At 51.8% G+C, this 17,423-nt stretch overlaps 2 protein-coding genes across 11 annotated transcripts in view; one reads left to right on the top strand and one right to left on the bottom strand.

Moving 5' to 3' along the window:
- FER1L5 (fer-1 like family member 5) overlaps positions 1-8,162 on the top strand; it is a 52,258-nt gene extending 44,096 nt beyond the window's left edge. Inside the window, 18 exon segments of the mRNA XM_036302188.1 lie at positions 755-901; positions 978-1,181; positions 1,871-1,921; positions 2,027-2,128; positions 2,434-2,553; positions 3,041-3,202; positions 3,407-3,498; positions 3,904-4,074; positions 4,240-4,388; positions 4,603-4,742; positions 5,863-5,951; positions 6,162-6,257; positions 6,453-6,594; positions 6,788-6,887; positions 6,962-7,155; positions 7,314-7,423; positions 7,678-7,825; positions 7,935-8,162. Of these exon segments, the coding sequence (XP_036158081.1) occupies positions 755-901; positions 978-1,181; positions 1,871-1,921; positions 2,027-2,128; positions 2,434-2,553; positions 3,041-3,202; positions 3,407-3,498; positions 3,904-4,074; positions 4,240-4,388; positions 4,603-4,742; positions 5,863-5,951; positions 6,162-6,257; positions 6,453-6,594; positions 6,788-6,887; positions 6,962-7,155; positions 7,314-7,423; positions 7,678-7,825; positions 7,935-8,162 (2,445 nt within the window).
- Positions 2-17,423, bottom strand: part of LMAN2L (lectin, mannose binding 2 like) — a 33,648-nt gene continuing 16,226 nt past the window's right edge. For 5 of the 10 annotated variants that reach the window (XM_036302210.1, XM_036302208.1, XM_036302209.1 and 2 more), the window contains 4 exons: positions 14,135-14,296; positions 13,928-14,042; positions 11,165-11,284; positions 2-10,838 (listed from right to left, as the gene is read on the bottom strand). In XM_036302210.1, the coding sequence (XP_036158103.1) occupies positions 10,696-10,838; positions 11,165-11,284; positions 13,928-14,042; positions 14,135-14,296 (540 nt within the window). In that variant the 3' untranslated portion in view covers positions 2-10,695. Of the gene's footprint in view, positions 10,839-11,164; positions 11,285-13,927; positions 14,043-14,134; positions 14,297-15,299; positions 15,333-17,423 lie in introns of all 10 variants that reach the window. The other 5 variants (XM_036302200.1, XM_036302201.1, XM_036302203.1 and 2 more) reach the window with 2 other exon arrangements.

Genomic DNA, 17,423 nt, shown 5'->3' with positions numbered 1-17,423 from the left:
CTGAGGGGACATGTTTAATTATTTTATTGCACACTTGCTGCAGGGAGTAGACAGGGGACTCCTACCCGTGGTGGCATCTGAGCCGCGTGCTGCCCCCTGTGGCAGGGCTGCTCTCAGAGAAGGAAATGGGGCTTTGAGAGACAGTGACATGGGCCCAGTGGAGACCAGAATTGGGCCAGGCCCTGACTCCAAGGCCAGACGAGTCTCCTTTCTTTGAGAGTAGCATGGAAATCCCCACGTGGGAACCTATGCAACCGCCACAAACCTGGCAACGAGCAAAAGATGGTCAGGCCTGCGGGCACTGGATTCTCCCCCCAGGTGAGGCCCCAGGCTGGTCCTGAGGAGGGCCTGACCAGGAGGGGCCTGGGCATCTCCTGGGTGCTCAGTGTCTGCCAGCTGAGAGCAATCACAGGGTGTGGGCCACTGAATGGCATGGCGCCCTATGGAAGACAAGTCAGCAATGAGTAGCTGACATTAGGAAACCTGAGAAATCTGGGTACCCCCTGCTTGTGGGGGCCTCGGGAACTTCCTCCTCAGAGAACTGATGGGAGGCCAGACAGGGAAAGACAATGCCTAAGGGCAGTGGAGGGCAGTGAAGGACAGTCACAGTGGCCAGAGGGCCCCTCCCTCAGGAGGGAGGAGTATCCAGGCTGAGGACAAGCACTGCCCACTGGCCCTGTGTGCTCCCTGACGCATCACTGCCAGCACAGACCCCCCCCCAACAGAGGTGCTGTCACCCCTCCCTCTCTGGCAGGTCCTGGTCTGGGGGCTCCGGAACATGAAGCAGGTGCATTCCCCCCAGCTGCTGGTGGAGTGCTGGGAAGAGGCCCGGCAGACAGAGCCCATCAGGGACTTCCAGACCAACCCCAACTTTGCCCAGTCGGTCCTCTTCCTCACACTGGTAAGAAGGCCCCGGGCAAGGGCTGGGCAGCCCACTCCTCAAGCGAGGTCTCACGGGGCCTCTCTCTGGGCTGCAGTTCATGCCCACGGAGGAGGCCTACGCGCTGCCCCTCATATTGAAGGTGGTGGACAATAAGGACTTCGGCCAGCAGACCCTGGTGGGTCAGGCCAACATTGACTCCCTGCAGCCCTACTTCTGTGACCCCTGGGCCTCGGACTACGTGCCCCCACAGCTTCCAAGTACGTCCTTACTCCTAGCCCTTCCCAGGCCTCACCAATAAGTAGGCACAGGGAGGGACAGAGCCCTCCGCTTCCTGAGATGCACGATTGCTTTCTCCACAGAGTTGTCAGTGAACAAGCACCAGGTAAGTGATGGGCTTGAGGCCCCACCTTCTCCCACGCTATTTCCAGGACCCAGCCCTTGTCCCTGAGGGGCTCTGCTACCTGCGGGAGGCTAACAGTACATGACAATTCTAAAGCAGTGAGTCTCACCTGGACTGCATATTTGAATTGCCCATGAGTTTTAAAAAATTCTGAGCCAGGCCACTGACCAGCTCCATCAGAATTGCTGGGGGCAGGGCGCAGGGTCAGCATTATTGTCAAGATCCCCCCCCCCCGTCCCCCCTCGTGATTACAATGCTCTCGGGGTTCAGAACCACTGCTCTAGAGCAGCGCTTGTCACCTGAACGCACAGGAATCCTTGGGACCTCTGGCGCAAAAGCAGACTCTGAGGCAGTAGATCTGGGTGGGCCCTGAGGTCCTGCTGTTCAGGTTCAGTCTGAAGCTGTGGGCAATGAGAATAGGAACTGGGCGCACCCTCCTCCTTGCCCCAGTCCCATGTCTGACGAACTCAGAATGAAAGACCTGTGTGCGGTCAGCCCTGACTTCTACCCACTCCTCTCAGGAGGCAGGTGGTGGGTGGGCTGTGGGGTGCCCGGCTCTGCCCGACTCACGCCCTCTCCTTTCCCAGCTCCTAGATGACCTCATTGAAAAGTTCTGCTTCAAGTCCAGCAAAGCCGAGGTGATGTGGGCTCAGCCCAGGGGAACCAGGAGCAATCCCAGGTAGCTTGGGAGGCAGGGGAGCAGGAGCCTGGGCAGAGGAAGGCCAGCTGCCTCTCTTCCTCAGGATGAAGACGAGTATGAGGTGGACTGGTGGAGCAAGCTGTTCTGGGCCACAGGGGACGGCAAGTCCCCGAAGTACAAGGACAAAGACTACCACACCCTGGAGGTCTGGAAGCCCAGGAGGGAGACTGCCGAGGTGGAATAAAACCTGCTGGGCAGCCAGCAGACCTAGCCCTGATTCCTCTGGGAACCACGGTGTGGGGGGGGTTTCCTCATTGCCACCCCACTCCAGGCCACACGGCTACCAGCCTCACCCGTTCAGGGACCAAGGCTGCCCTGGGCTGAGTGGGCAGACGCTTGGGGACAAGACCTGGCAGCTGGTGGTCCCTCAACCCCCAATCCCAGGAAAGGCCCTCTGGTCAAGCCCGGGCCTGCTCCCCAGTAGCCTGGGTCCCACACGCCCTCCTGCAGGTGTATGACTGTGAGCTGGAGGCTGTGCCAGCCTTCCAAGGCCTGCAGGACTTCTGCCAGACCTTCAAACTCTACCAGGAACAGCCCAAGTCAGACAGCCCTGTGGTCGGAGAGTTCAAGGTGGGTGTCTAGCCTGGCTTAGCTGCCCCTTCTCCTCATGCCCATCTGTCCACAGAAGACTCTAATAAAAGCCCTGGCTCTATATGCTCTTTGTAGGATGGGGCAGGGAGGGCTTGAAAAACCATTTTGGAAGTGGGGAAGCAGACTGACCTATGCAGGGTTCAGAAGGGTAAGGTCTGTCTCATCCCAGCTATGGCCTATGCACTTTCCCAAGGCCCAGGAGCTTTAGAGAAGTTCAGACCTGAAGGGATGGGGCTGAGATGGGAGTTCACATCAGCAGAGACTGGCGAGCACAATTCCTTTGCCCAGTGCCTCCTAAACACAAGTGGTCCCTGTACAGCATCTCTGCTGTGCCTGCCTCTCCCCGACCACATGACCTTTGTCCTTACTACCCTTACATGCCCACTCTTCTAAGCTCAGCCAGGGCACCTCTTAGAGGGTTCTATAGAGCCGGCTGTCAACACTAATTTCCCCAAAACACACACAGGGCCTTTTCCGTGTCTACCCCTTTCCTGAGAACCCAGGAGCCCCCCAGCCCCCCCGCCAGTTCTTGGTTTGGCCTCATAAAGAGGACTTCCCTCAGCAATGCCTGGTGCGGGTGTACGTGGTACGAGCACTCAACCTGCAGCCCCAAGACTACAATGGCCTGGTAATGAGCAGCCCAAACCTGCAGTGCCCATCTTCCACACCTGCCTAAAGCCCATGTCCTAGAGCTCCCTCAGGCTGCTACCACCCAGACTGCCCCCTCCCCACAAGCTCTGTCTGGTGCAAGGGGCTCATTTCTGCCCCACTCCTGCCCTCCTTGGCCTGACTCTCCATTTCCTGTCCTTCCCTCACTTGTGCCTAACCCCAGTGTGACCCTTATGTGATCCTGAAACTGGGAAAGACAAAACTTGGCAACCGAGACATGTACCAGCCTAACACCCTGAATCCCATCTTTGGCACGTGAGCTGCCCCAACTTGCCCAACCCTCTCCTCCACTCCCACCCATGCAGCGCCAGGAGAAAGCCCAGAAGTAAAGAACTTGCATTCCCTTCTAGCCGCCCAGTTCCTATCATGGAGCCGTACGCACTAAAGGTGCTCACCAGATGGGAGATGAACGGGTGGATGGCCCAGTTCTATCCTCACATGCTGTTTGGGAAGGGAGCCAGGTCCCACCCACAGGCCTATCACTTGTTTCCTGCCACACATGGTGATGGTTATTAGCAGACAACAGCCCTCCGGGCTCTGTTCTCCACAGTCACAGGACCAAACCAGGGGCTGGAGCACGGCCCAGGGGCAGAGATGCTGGGGGGAAGCATGTAGGTAACATGGGCTCGGTCTCTGTGGGCTCCAACGCCATCCCACCAGGATGTTTGAACTGAGCTGCACCATCCCCCTGGAGAAGGACCTAGAGATTGAGCTGTATGACTTTGATCTGTTTTCACCTGATGATAAGATTGGCACCACAGTCATCGACCTCGAAAACCGACTCCTGTCTGGCTTTGGAGCTCGCTGTGGGCTCTCCCAATCATACTGCCAGTAAGAGCGGGCCTGACCAAAGGCCAGGGCATAGAGAAGGGTGGAGGAGGGAGCCCATAGCTGGGAGCCAGGGCCTGAACCTGTCTCTCCCTGCCCCCACTACTGTCATCCTGCAGCCAAAAGCTGTCCAGGCCCCACACCTTTTCCTCCCACACATCCCCACAGGTCAGGACCCTTTAGGTGGCGGGATCAGGTGCCCCCAAGCTTCCTCCTGGAACACCACGCCAAGCGCAAAGGATTGCTTCCACCTCTGTTCAACCCTGATGGTGACTCTGTTTTTTACAATGGGAAAAAATTCAAGCTGCAGCGCTTTGGTGAGCACTGCACGTGGCCAGAAAGCACAGGCCCAGGCCTCAGAAACCAGGGAGGCTCCAGGATGGAAGAGCTGCCAGAGGGCACATCTTTCTCCTTCCTCCTGCAGAGGGCAACTATGGCTACCATTCAGGCTGGGCATGAGGAAGGTGGGGCCTACCTGGGAGAAGGGAAGACTACTGACCTCAGGATCCCCTCCTGCCCCTTTCAATCTAGAGCCCCAGCCCCCTACTGCTCGTTACTTGGGCCCCAAAAAGGAGCGCCTTGCACTGTACCTCCTGCACGCCCAGGGGCTGGTACCTGAGCACCTAGAGACCCGCATGCTGTACAGCAGCAGCCAGCCAGGCATTGACCAGGTATGAGGCCGGAGGGTCTGGAGTGGAAGACAGGGGCACACCCATCTAGGACACAGCCCAGGAGGGAAAGGAGAAGCTGGGCTTTCAAAGATGCGCAGGGGCAGAAGACATGCACGCCTGCATGTTAGTAAGCAAGAAGTTCCAGTGATACCATTTAGAACGGAGAGGGTCAGAGCTGGAAAAGTCATGTACAGGACACTGAGGCTGTGCGTCAACTGTAGGACGTGCTGAGGCGCCCCGGCAGCCAAGGCCAACCCTGCCTCAGTCTCTCCTGAGGGAGGGCAGGGCAGCAGCACCAGGTTTGATGTGCAGACATCACACATCTGGTTTGGCTATTAGTTGCAGGAACCCAGGGCAGAAGGAATAAAAATCTCAAGGGCCTTATTACCACCCACCCTCTAGCTACCAGAATGGCTCCCTTCACTCTACATTTCTCAAGCTGATACCACATTCTAGACAAAGTTCTCTACTCAGCATTTTTTTAAAAGCATTCTCACTCAACCTGTTTTCAAAACAAAAGAAAAAATTAGGTCAATTTCAAACAAAATAAAAATGAGGTCAGACAGTTTGAAAGACTAAGTTTATCTTTCTTCCAGTGCTGGCAGTTCCACCTCTTCCTTTCCCCCACCAGTGTCATCCCTCTTAGACCTCAGTGCTTTGTGATAGCTTCATACCCTCGGGCTGTGGTTGCACATTCTAAAGCAATCTGGAAATCTGGCCTGGCAATCTAGATTACTCTGACTCAGGGCCACTAAGCTGGCTAATAAATAAAAGCCCAACACCATTCTGAGCTTTCTAGAAGCTTCTAGCATCACCTGCTAAATGGCATTAACCCTCCAACTCGTTACAAGAGACGTCCCAGCACCATGACCATTAGCCTTAAAGTCATCATACCTACCAACCTGACTGCATCTTCTCCAGGCCAAAAAAAAGGAAAAGGGGGAAACTGTTGGGCAGTTGCCTGACTTCCTGTCTGAAGTCTTTCCATCTCAGATACTGTACCCCACCTCTCAGTGCTGGGAACATGGCCTCCACAGACCTAAGAACCTGGAACAGGGCTCCCAGACCAGCACAGAAGACAGGCTAGGAACCCCTGCCAGCTAACCCATCTCTGCTCCAGGGAAAGATACAAATGTGGGTGGACATCTTCCCCAAGAAAATGGGACCTCCTGGCCCCCCAGTCAACATCAGGCCCAGGCAGCCTACAAGGTGAGTGTGGGCGCACTTCCTGGGGGCAGGCACCAGGGTTCCCAGTACCGAGCAGCTGGCATCTTCCCTCTGCTGGGAATGCTGGGGACTCCCTTCCCGCCAGTGCAGCGTGAGTGGGCATGGAGGGTGGCCACCCAGGCCAGCCTCCCGCACCGAGGCTGCTGCTGGGCAGTGAGTCCTTGGCGAAGGCTCAGGGTGCCACGGCCGCAGGTATGAGCTGCGCTGCATTATCTGGAAAACTGCTCACGTGGACCTGAAGAGTGTCAATTTGAGTAACGAGAAGATGAGTGACATCTACGTCAAAGGGTGAGGCAGAGGTGCAGGGCTCCAGCACAGCTCCCCAAGTCCTGTTCTAGCTTTCCTGTGGGTCCTCCTCGTCCTGGGGTGACATCTCCCCACTTCCACTGCACCTGGCGTCCACTGGGCGGCCCTTCCCAAAAGGCTCCAGCTCGGGACTGGGGACAGTGCACATGGGCCCAGGTGAGAGGACTCTGACCCCAGGTGGCTATTCGGGCTAGAGAAGGACATGCAGAAGACAGACATCCACTACCAATCCCTGACTGGCGAGGGCATCTTCAACTGGCGGTTCATCTTCACCTTGGACTACTTGGTGGCTGAGCAAATGTGCGTCCTGAGTGTGAAGGTAATGAACGTGGAGGTGGGCTTCTCTTCCTGCCCCTCCCTTCAGAGACTTGCAATTGCACCAGAACACTTGGAATGAGGCCTCGGCAGAAGCCCTCTTCCTGGACAGTCCATCACGCTAGGTGTGAGCTCCTCAGAGGGCCAAGGGGACTCTCCTAGGAGTGGCGGTGACACACTCCTTTGCCATCCTTCAGGACTACATATGGAGCCTAGACCCCATGGTGATGAAGTTTCCGGCCCGGCTCATCATCCAGATCTGGGACAATGACATCTTCACCAGTGATGACTTCCTAGGTGAGCTACTGGCCTGGGCCTATGACCTCAGGACAGGGAGCTCCTTTGTGCCGACTGCATCTCTCTTGGCTCAGGGGTCCTAGAGCTGGATCTGTCTGACATGCCCTTCCCGGCCCAGCACCCAAGCCTGTGCTCCATCAGGATGATGGATGCTGACCCCAAGTGGCCCCACCTCCTCCAGCACAAGCGCTTCTCCCTCTTTAAGAAGAGGACTGCAACCGGCTGGTGGCCTTGCCAGGTCCTCGAGGACGGCAAGTGGCGCTTGTCGGTAGGAACTGGGGAAGGTGTCTACTGCACAGGACTGCTGTGTCCCATCACTGGCTCTAAATCCCTGGGGGCCGTACCTAAATCCCTCTCCCTTTGTGGGTCCTGGGAAGAGGTTCCTGCGACCATAACTCAGCCTCCCACCCCTTGCGGTGTTTCTAGGGTAAAGTGAAGATGACACTGGAGATTCTGTCCGAGGAGGAAGCCTTAATCAGGGCAGCAGGACGTGGCCAGTCAGAGCCCAACCAATACCCTACACTCCACCCTCCCCCGTAAGGCTCCCTATTCAGAAAGCCGAGCTGCTGAGCCTGGCCGTATACCCAGGGGGTGGCCAGTAGCCACAGTGGAGGGGTAGTTACTTCTCACCACCTCAGCTCAATGCTGTCACAGTCGGGAGAGAACAGCCAAGGGGAGAGGGGGAGATGGGGCAGAAGTAGCTTTTCAAAAAAGAAAGGTCTTTGCCTTGGAAAACTTGATCTGAAGGTCCCCTCTGTCCTCCATTCTCGGACTCAACGCTCATGGACAGGCGCACCAACACCTTGCTCTCATGGTTTCAGTCACCTATTAGAAACTTCTGCTATGTTTTCTGGAAACGCTACCGCTTTAAAATCATAATCATGTCAATCATATTGATTATCGGGCTTATGCTGTTCAGCTTCATGTACTCAGCTCCGGTGAGTGATGCCCCTGGGGACAGGGACAGAAGCACTGGTTGCTCTTGGGCTGCCTCTGGAGAGAGCCTCTGGTTGCTACCTTCAGCTGACTGTTGCCTATTTCCTCCAGGGCTATTTGGCCATGAGCTGGATCAAACCTGAGCTTCGGCTAACTGCACCTAAGAATATGTTCACCAATATCTTCAATTCACTGAACACCAGGAAGGCCAGCTCTTCCAACCTCACTACCCCACGCCCTACCCTAGAGTCTACAACAGGCCGTCAGCTGAAACTCCTGCAGGAACACATGAATCACCTGCGACATATTTTTCCAGAACTCCCAGCCCCACAAGGCTAATTTGGCCAGGTTTGCCTGGCTTTTCTTTGCCCACCGTCAGCCCTAACCTAGAGCTTCTTGCCAATTCCTTATTTCTATCTTCTAGGACAGCAAGGGGCTAGGGATATTCTGGCCATTCTGCTGAGAAACCACTTCCATCAAGAAAGGCAAGGCTGTAATTTTCCACTGAAATAAACAAGCTTTGTAACAAAGCCACTTTGTAATTTGGGGGCGGGGGGAGGGGGTGTTGAAGACCATATGAAAGGCCAGCCTTTCGGACAAGACTCCCAGGGACAGGAAGCAGTGTCGCCTTTGGCACTACCTCCATCTTCTGTCTCTTCCACACGAAGAGGCTCTGAAGTCAGAGGGAAACAGAGGGAAAGGGTGGCAGTGAAGAGAGAATGGCCCCATGGGGTGAGCCACTGGAGCCACACCACGAACCCTCCTCCAGGACACACCTGCGGTGCAGTGGCCAGAACAACATCCAGCCCCATTTACAGGGGCAAACATTTGTTTCCAGGACAAAATACAAGAGTTAGGACAGAACACCCCATGTCTAGTCAGAAGGCGGCCCTGAACCTGAGCTGAAATCACACAAAACCGACAAATCTGCATTCACACTCACATGCTTCCCCTCAGGAGCCCACCTAGGTCCTCCACCACAGGGACCAATCTCCCCTTGACCTCAAAGAAGACAAAAGAACCATTTGCTTTTTCAGTTCTACCTGGTCCCAAGGCCAAGCGCTCAATCAGTTGGTCCCCTGGCACTTCGGAGCTGCTCTACTGTGGTGGGAAGGCGTTAGGCAGAGCCCGCCTAATCCCACCTGCAGGGGAGTTACTGCCTGTGATGCCCTAATTAAGCACCTGGAAGGCTATAAGCAAGCCCGAGAGCAGGGGTCCTCAAACTACGACCCGCGGGCCACATGCAAATACAAATATTGTATTTGTTCCCGTTTTGTTTTTTTACTTCAAAATAAGATATGTGCAGTGTGCATAGGAATTTGTTCATAGTTTTTTTTAGTCCGGCCCTCCAACGGTCTGAGGGACAGTGAACTGGCCCCCTGTTTAAAAAGTTTGAGGACCCCTGCCCAAGAGGATAGAGACCAGACCCAGCCAAGGCAACCCTCCTTTCCTTCTGGGTTGAGCTGAGGATTTCACAATGGAGGGAAGTCAGAGCAAGGACTGACGGGCTCAGCAAAAAGGCCTGGAGCCTTCCTAAACCCACGCCCAGAAGGAAGAACACGCAGTCAGAAGCTCGTGTTGGGTTCCATCAGCCATTTTACGAATCTCCCTTAGGCTACAGAAGCACAGGCTAGGAGAGCTCAGCTCTGGGCCCTCTATCAACCAATCTCATCATAGGCAGATGGGTGAGTGGAGCGGTGTGTGACCCCTTGTCCAATAGGCAGTGAATAAGGGCTAATCCCTGGAGGATGACACTCAGGCTCTATTGCTCAATGACAATGAACTCTTCCAGGCACAGATGACAAAGGCCTATTGACCCAGATTTGCAACACGAGAACAGCAACTTACTTATCCATTAAGAAAAAGAAGCCCGATTTCCTCCTGGGGAGTATCCAGGCCGAGACTATAAGAAAGAAGTTTTCTTACATTTTGAACACTCAAAGTAGGGTTCCAAAGACCATGACAGACACAAAACATGCAGCTAAGCAGGCTCCAGTCGGTCCAGAAACATCTCCATGTGGTCGGGTCACTCAGCAAATGTTGCTTCTGGTGTCAAAACCTGGAGCAGGTCAGTGTCACAGTTCAGCCCACTCATCCACGGGATCTTCCAAGCTTCTCTTGACTTGCACACCAACTTCCAGCCGAACAGACTGAGGGCTGAATGGAAGGGCCTCATTGGGAAGATCACAAACACGCCAAGAGATCCAGGATCCACGTGGACAAGCAAAGGCTAGAGCAGCGGGCCAAAGCAGAAAGCCTTCCCTGCGGACACCTAATGAGGGTCAGTGCAACATGTTTGTTCTGCAGCCCTGGCTCTGACAGACAGGCATGGAAGGTCTTCTCGATCTCAGGCTGCATGTGAAGAGGACAGTAAAAGGAGGGAGAAGTTTCCACCCAGGTTTCCAAGGAGAGCTGCTCAGGTGGACAGAGGCTTAGACAAAAGCAAAAACCAATGAATGGATGGCGGGAAGGTATGAGGAGTTTTCCATTCTTTGCAGATTTAAGTGAGAAGCACGGGTGTCCTGAGTCCAACACCAAGGCATCCTGGGTTATGAAGTTCTTTTCTGTGATCTTGGCATCATACCAGGAGATCCTATCTCCACCCTCTGAGCTCCCAGTGGACGGACTGCAGGGAAAGGCACATCACAGCAGCATTGCCCTGGGGTGGGTGGGCTTCCTGAACCAGAGTCAGAGGTCCTCACAGATGACCATGGGAATACAGTGTCCCTGAACTCAAAGCTCCAGTGACAGAACACAGTCCCTGACCGGCTGCTGAAGAATGGAGAAGACCACTGGGCTGTGTGGTCAGGCCAGCGCCTGTTCCTCCCACACCTCATGGGGACAGCCACAGCGGAGGTGGCGGCAGGAGGGCTCAGTAGAAACGTTTTCGGCTCTGTTCCTGCCACTTGTTGTACAGTATGATCCCAATGACAATGGCAAACACGGAAAACACCAGAGAGAAGAAGACAATGAGGAAGAGAGCCAGGCCACTTAGGGGCGGCAGCGGGGCTGTCACTGAGGAAGCAAGAGAGAAGCAAGTCAGCGCCTGGGAGCCTACCCATTAGGAAAGACCACCAACAAGCTAAAGCCCCCAGGTTCCAGTGCCCATTCTGGGAGACAGAACTCAGACTCTCCCTTTCCAGATGCTTTAATCCAAAAACGAAGCCGCCGCCTCCTGCTCATCTGTAACCTGAAGACAAGTGCCAAGAGGTGCCAGTGCTCCATATCCCTCCGAGAAAGGACAAAGGAGACAGCCCTGCGAGCTGTGGGTGAGGTCCCCTGGCCCGCCCCAGCACTGCGACCTCCCACTGTGGGCCGTTTCCCAGGGTGCCCATGCTTACGCTCAGGCAGCTTCATGTTGTCCACCGAGGGCAAGAACACGTCTCGATGAAGCTTCTCCTCTTCTGGGGTTCTCTCCACCGTCAGCTCAAATAACTTCAGGGAAACGATGTCATGGTTGTCTAAAGGAAAAAGTACTGCTCAAGCCCCCTCAAAAAGAGGTATCTTGGAGTATCTTGGCTCAAGCTTCCGATTCCACAGCTAACTAGCAGTGACCTTAAAAAAATAATTGCAACCTGTTTTCTCATCTAAAAACAAGGATAAGAAACAGGAATATTCTACATTATTCTATAATATTATAGATAGATATATCTCAGAGAAAGATATAAACATCAATGATGAGAATCATTGATTGGCTCCTCCTGTACGCCCCCCACACTGGGGATCGAGCCCACAACCCAGATATGTGCTATGACCGGGAATTGAACCCTAACCTCCTGGTTCATAGGTCAATGCTCAACCATTGAGCCATGCTGAGAGAGCTCTCTCTTTTTAAAGCATCATTATAAACTCATCAATTCAAACACATTTGACGTGTTTCAATACACTGAGGTTGTACATCTTACTGATGCCCAACTCCACTCATTGTGTTCCAGTGGGAGCCTATGCAAGTTGGTTTCTGAATCTTTTTTCATGAACCCACTAGCTTTTTAAGATTTTTTTTATTTTATTAACTTTTTTTTTCTTTTAAAGAGAGAGGAAAGGAGAGGCAGGGAGAGAAACGGATGTGAAAGCATACCCCCTACGGGGGATCGAGCCTACAACCCAGGCATGTGTCTTGACTGGGAATCAAACTAGCAGCCTTATAGTGCACAGGATGACATTCAACCAATTGAGCCACACTGGCCAGGGCCCAGTAATTCTTGGTATCTTCCTTGCTTTTCTGGAAAGTTACCACTTATACACTTCTTGCCATAGATCTGCCATTTCTCCAAGAAACTCCTGTTCCTCTCAGTGGAGACTGGTATTAAGAGACCACAAGTCTGAATGCCAGGGAGGTTATGGCTACTTGGTTGGATTTTTTGCCATTTCTATTACTAGGATGGCATCTACACCTGCTTAGACTTAGAATGTTAGCAGACCCTTAGCAAACCCTGAAAAATGGGATTTGCCTTCAATGAGGTGTTTTTGCTGTCAGGACTGAGTGGGAGCCATGGACAGAATAAAATGGAGGGCACTGCTCCTCACAATGTGGGGCACCAATGACTGAAACGGCTGGAGTGTACCCCACTTTCTCAGCCATTTCAATACCCACTGCCTAACAGTAAGAAGGTATCAACAAGAAAGACCTTAAGAGAAAGACAATTTCTATTTAGGGACATTCTATGGGTAGAGAACACAGACTCACTAACCTAGGCATTACCATCAAAAACCTAGAGCAAAGGACTCCTTAGGACAAACAAAAAATGACTGTATTCTCTTTGGTCATTTCTAACAGTTGGGAACAATTTCCCATTGAAAAGTGCACCAGGAAGTTAACTGACAGGTCCTAGAAACATGTAAGCTTAAAGGAAAAGGCAAAGAAGACATTTCAACTTGAAACACATAATAAGATTACCTAGCAAAGATCTAAAGCTTGTGCCTCCTGTGCCTGGGCCCAGGGTAGCTCTGCCCCGGCCTCAGCCTTCTGCACAGTACTCAGCCCCTGGTTGCCAGGGCAGAGCAGGTGAGGGCAGAGCTGCAAAGGGGCACCGGGACTTCTCAAAGTGATGGAAACGCTCTGTGTCTTGACTATGGAGGTTATGACACAGGTGTAAATATTTGTCAAAACTCTTCCAACTATGTACTTCTGTTGTATGGAAAGCACATCTCAATAAAGTTGATTTTTTTTTAAAGCCATGATTTAAAAATTAGATTTCATTTTAAAAATCCAGATTCCCAGCTTCTCTTGAAAAACTGACAGTATGGCCTTACCGAGCCTGCATTTGCTCTTGGCCACAACGCTGGAACCAAGCAGCTGTTGCCCATTTCAGATGGGTGTTTGCCTTTCCCTTTTGCCAGAAGAAAATTCTATTCCTATTGGCTTTATTCATAATAAAGTATGTCCAAAAATTCCAAAAGTTTGGTTCTTTACCTCTTCTCAAATGACGTTATGATTGGGACTGGAGCCAAGGGGAGAACAAATGGGGACAAGGAGAAAGAAAGTCGGAGGAGACAGGAAAGAAAAGCAGCAGGTACTGTCAGTGGCACAGACCTTCAGGGCACATGGTCAAAAGAGCTGACGAGAGGACGTAGAGCCAGGACTGAGAACAGAGTGTCATGCAGGCAGGGACACAGTCACTCTCACTAGGAGAGTGCTAATGCACAGTCGAGACATGGGTCCAGGGCAGTGTGTTCAGAATGGAATGGCAGGAAACGGGAGCATCTCTACACATGAAACCCAGAAGTCTGAGCACAAAGCAGGGCCTGGGAGCCAGTCAAGGGGGACAGCAGAGTCATGAAGAAGCCTTGTTCAGAGAAGGAGAACTAAGCACCTTAGGAGTGGGAGGGAGGAAGCGGACTAGAAAGGTGGCAGCAGAGTCAGAAAAGTGCAGAGCTCAAAACACAGGCTGGAGAGCTGGCTCCTTGAAGAGGCAAACACTACTTTCCCGTAGCTCCAACTATCTCCCAGGACAGCTGTCTGAGGCCAGCCTAAGCCTGGGGTCTTAAGGAATCTGGGTATGAGAATGCAGGAAGATAAGCACTCCCAGGGCACCTGCTTCCCAAAGTCCTGGCCACTGAGACATGGCCTCAGTCAGGGCAAATGAGAAGTGCAGTGGTAGTACCTGAGAGATCCCCGGTGATGGAGGAGGTGCCAAAGTAGTAGCCCCGGGGCAGGCGGACCCCGGGCACCTCAATGCAGTCCCTCCACTCATGCTTGCCATCGATGTCCATCATTACCTAGAATAAAAAGAAGAGAGAAATCAGGGCCAGGCCCCAAGAGCAGGAGCCAGACAGCCCATACTGCCAACTGGTCCAGAACAGGGACTCACCGTTAAATGCCTCTTGACATAGCGAATCACAAGGAAGGTGTCATAATGGAGATTGCGGACAATGGCCGTACAGCCCCCCAGCTCTGTTGGCCGCCCATCCCGCTCATGATCATAGCTGAGGGAGCCATTGTTCACCATGGCTGAGATGTAGGGGAACACCCGCTAGGAAGGCAGGGAAGGAAAAGCAGAGGACAATGAGGAAGGGCAAAGAGCAAAGAGCAACAAGAACTATGCACATACAAGCTGAGCACCTTACAGAGACCAGACAATAGCCCAGCCTCATCAGTAACAACCCGCTAGAACCCACACTCAAGTGATATGGCCCAGGAAGTGACTAACTCTGTCCTTGTCTTCAGGGATCCTCCTTGCTACATGTCTGGGTGGGTCTGACATGGTCCTTCTAAGGCTCTAACCTCCTCCCTGAGAACACCATTTGCACTGTTCCTCTGCACCACACTAGTGGCTTTTTGTGTTTATGTACCTACCTACCCAACTGCCATGTAAACTCCTTTAAGAAAAAATAACTTGTTATGCTTTTTTGCATGTCTCCACATTAGCCCATTCCCCATCCCCCCCCCCCCCCCCGAGTGTTTTGAACACAACAGGTATTCTGAAAATACCTTTTGATCAGGGATATCTTTCCATTCAGGATAATTCCTTTCAAATTCTAAAATCCTATAAGCACATGATGCAAGATGGACCAGGACTCAACCAGGTTGCTGGATGGTGTTCTCTAGCCAACATGACTGTTTTAGCCAAAAAACCTTCCAGCCCAGTTAAGCTTCAGCCACAACTTCTCCCAATAACACACAGAGCAAGGTTCTCCCACTGCAAGTTTCCCCAGATCCCACCCACTTCCCTACCCTACTTCAGAGGCCCTCTCTCTTCAATAAAATTGTAGGAGCACATCTTCCTTAGAAATGAGCAGCTACCATTTAAGAGCAAGCTCAGTGCTAGGCAGTGCAGATGGAAGGAGAGGTCACATGACACATGCCACTTGGTGAGTTCCACACTATGCTCAATATCAACATGCAAATGAAGATGCACTCACAATCAGAGACTGGTGACTCTTGAGACAAGAGCCACATGGATTCTAAACAGTAACAAATGTTGGATGAGCACACAGGGAATAAAGGATGGCCATGGTGGGTCAAGAATTGAATACCTGTACTCCTGGAGAATATCGCCTCTTCTGGGCCTGAGAGGGTCCACAGGTTTGAAAACAAGAGAGGGCACAGAAGACAGGAGACCAAGTCAGAAAGAAACAGCCATGGAAGAGCTAAGACCCAGCGGTGATGGGTGAGCAAACCAGTCTCAATCCCCAAACAGAAATTTAGGGTCCGTGGAGGGCACTCAAGTCCTTGTGCCTCTCAAAATTATAGGCAAAACTATATGCACAGGTGCTTGTACATTATGAGGAGAGGAGGTGTTACTATCACCAGATCTGCAAAGAAGTCCTCTGGGAAGACCTCTCTAAGGTCCTGAAGCTTACAGAAGCTTTATAAAAAAGACAGCATTACACCATCCAACCAGCCCCCCTTATGTCTCTGAGAGTCAGGAGGTCAGGCCACAAGTTTGTACCCAGACTGCAGTATTTCTATAGCAAGGGGAGAGACAGGGCTAAGTTCTTCCAAATTCAAGATGCTGTTTACTGCCCAGGATCTCAGAATATAGCTAGTGCCCAGAAGACAAAAAGCCCATGAGGCTGTGAAATGAACATGAATCCAAAGGGATCATTTACCCTCTAGTTGAGCCTGTGGACATATTTCCAAATATATAACCTATAACATGTGGGCAAGGCAAAGCTCCATGGGAGTGTTGAAACATGGCAGATGGTTCAAGGATAGTTTTGCTCCAGAAAACTGCTACAGTACTAGCAACAAGAGATACCTACACTGGCTCATTCAGCCCTACCCTAGAGAAGGGTGTGTAAGGGTGTAGAGCGCAAAGCGTTCCTTCCTCTGATGCTTCCTGAGACCTGTTACCAGCCAGACACTGTTCCAGATGCTTTAAGTTCAATGGGAAACAACATAGACAGGCTTAATGGAGCTGGAACCGGAGGCTGAAGAATCACAATGACTCGGGCAAAGGCGGCAGTTCCATTCCTAACTGAAGAGTCACCAAAAATGAGGAACTCCTGCCTATTGTGCAAATCGCTGTCTGGAGGGTGGAGACGTGCTTTCACATTTTTGTACTGCAAGGCCACTTTTTTAAAAAAGGCACCTACATATAATTGTACCTTCAACATATCTTGATTGAAAGGAGACCCGTGAACTTGTGGATCTACAAACCCTATGCTAAAATTCCCCAGACCCGAAGCACACAGCTGTGAACCACTGAACAGAAAAGAGCAAACATGGCCTCTGTCAGCAGGGAGAGATGTTCTAACTGCGGCCACGCCACTCCCAGCTTCATAACTTGGGGTGAGCTCCACCAGCTGAGATTCCCTCTCCTTGCCGGAAGCAGGGAGAACACACGGCACACAGGGCTAATTCCGAAGATGAAATGAGACGTGTAAAGCACCTGGTACAGTGTCCGGCATTCCGGAGGGAGTCAATAAATAATAAATGTTCATTCAATCCATGACTAAATGAATGAATTTCAGATAGAAATATTGTTTACAGGTGCTCATATATAACCACAACGCCGAACACATAGTTTAGAGCAGTAATTCCCAGATCACTGGCTTGTCATGGACCAGTAAAATCTTCAAAAATATTTTGGAGGTTAACAGGTCTACCTTGTTGGTTTTCTGATCTACTAAATACATTAAAATACAATAATGACAAGACAACCATCTTTATAAACATCACTTTTTTATAAATATCATTTTTAAAAGAACATTTTAATACCAAAGATAGAAATATGTAATGTCATAATAAAACATTTGGCATCTATCAAAAGTCTCCTCACTGTTCTTACTCTCAGACCAGTGAAACCATCACCAACCAACAGGAGCTCATGAACTTGGGAGCACTTGGGAGCCACTCTTTAGGGCAGTTTTTCCAACTACACCATCCTGCAGCTGAGTAAGCCATCCCAGTTTGCTCTCTGAACCTAGACAGATATGAAGAAAAACGGTAGAAGAGAACAGAGCCACGACGGCTATTGCGAACACACCTGCAGGATGGCCCTTGTGAGTGTCACTTAGGGGTGAGAACAGCTAGCACTTTCTGAGAGCTTGCTCTGTGCCAGGCACTGTACCAGTAATGAGCACATATGCATTCCTTTAATTATCACCACCCATACAGTTATAGTATTGGTATTCCCATTTCACAGGTAAGAAAAC

This window comes from Myotis myotis, unplaced genomic scaffold (assembly GCF_014108235.1).
Source record: "Myotis myotis isolate mMyoMyo1 unplaced genomic scaffold, mMyoMyo1.p scaffold_m19_p_30, whole genome shotgun sequence".
Taxonomy (NCBI): Eukaryota; Metazoa; Chordata; class Mammalia; order Chiroptera; family Vespertilionidae; genus Myotis; species Myotis myotis.
The sequence above is the reverse complement of the archived record's forward strand: the minus strand, read 5'-3'. Positions and strand labels throughout refer to the sequence as shown.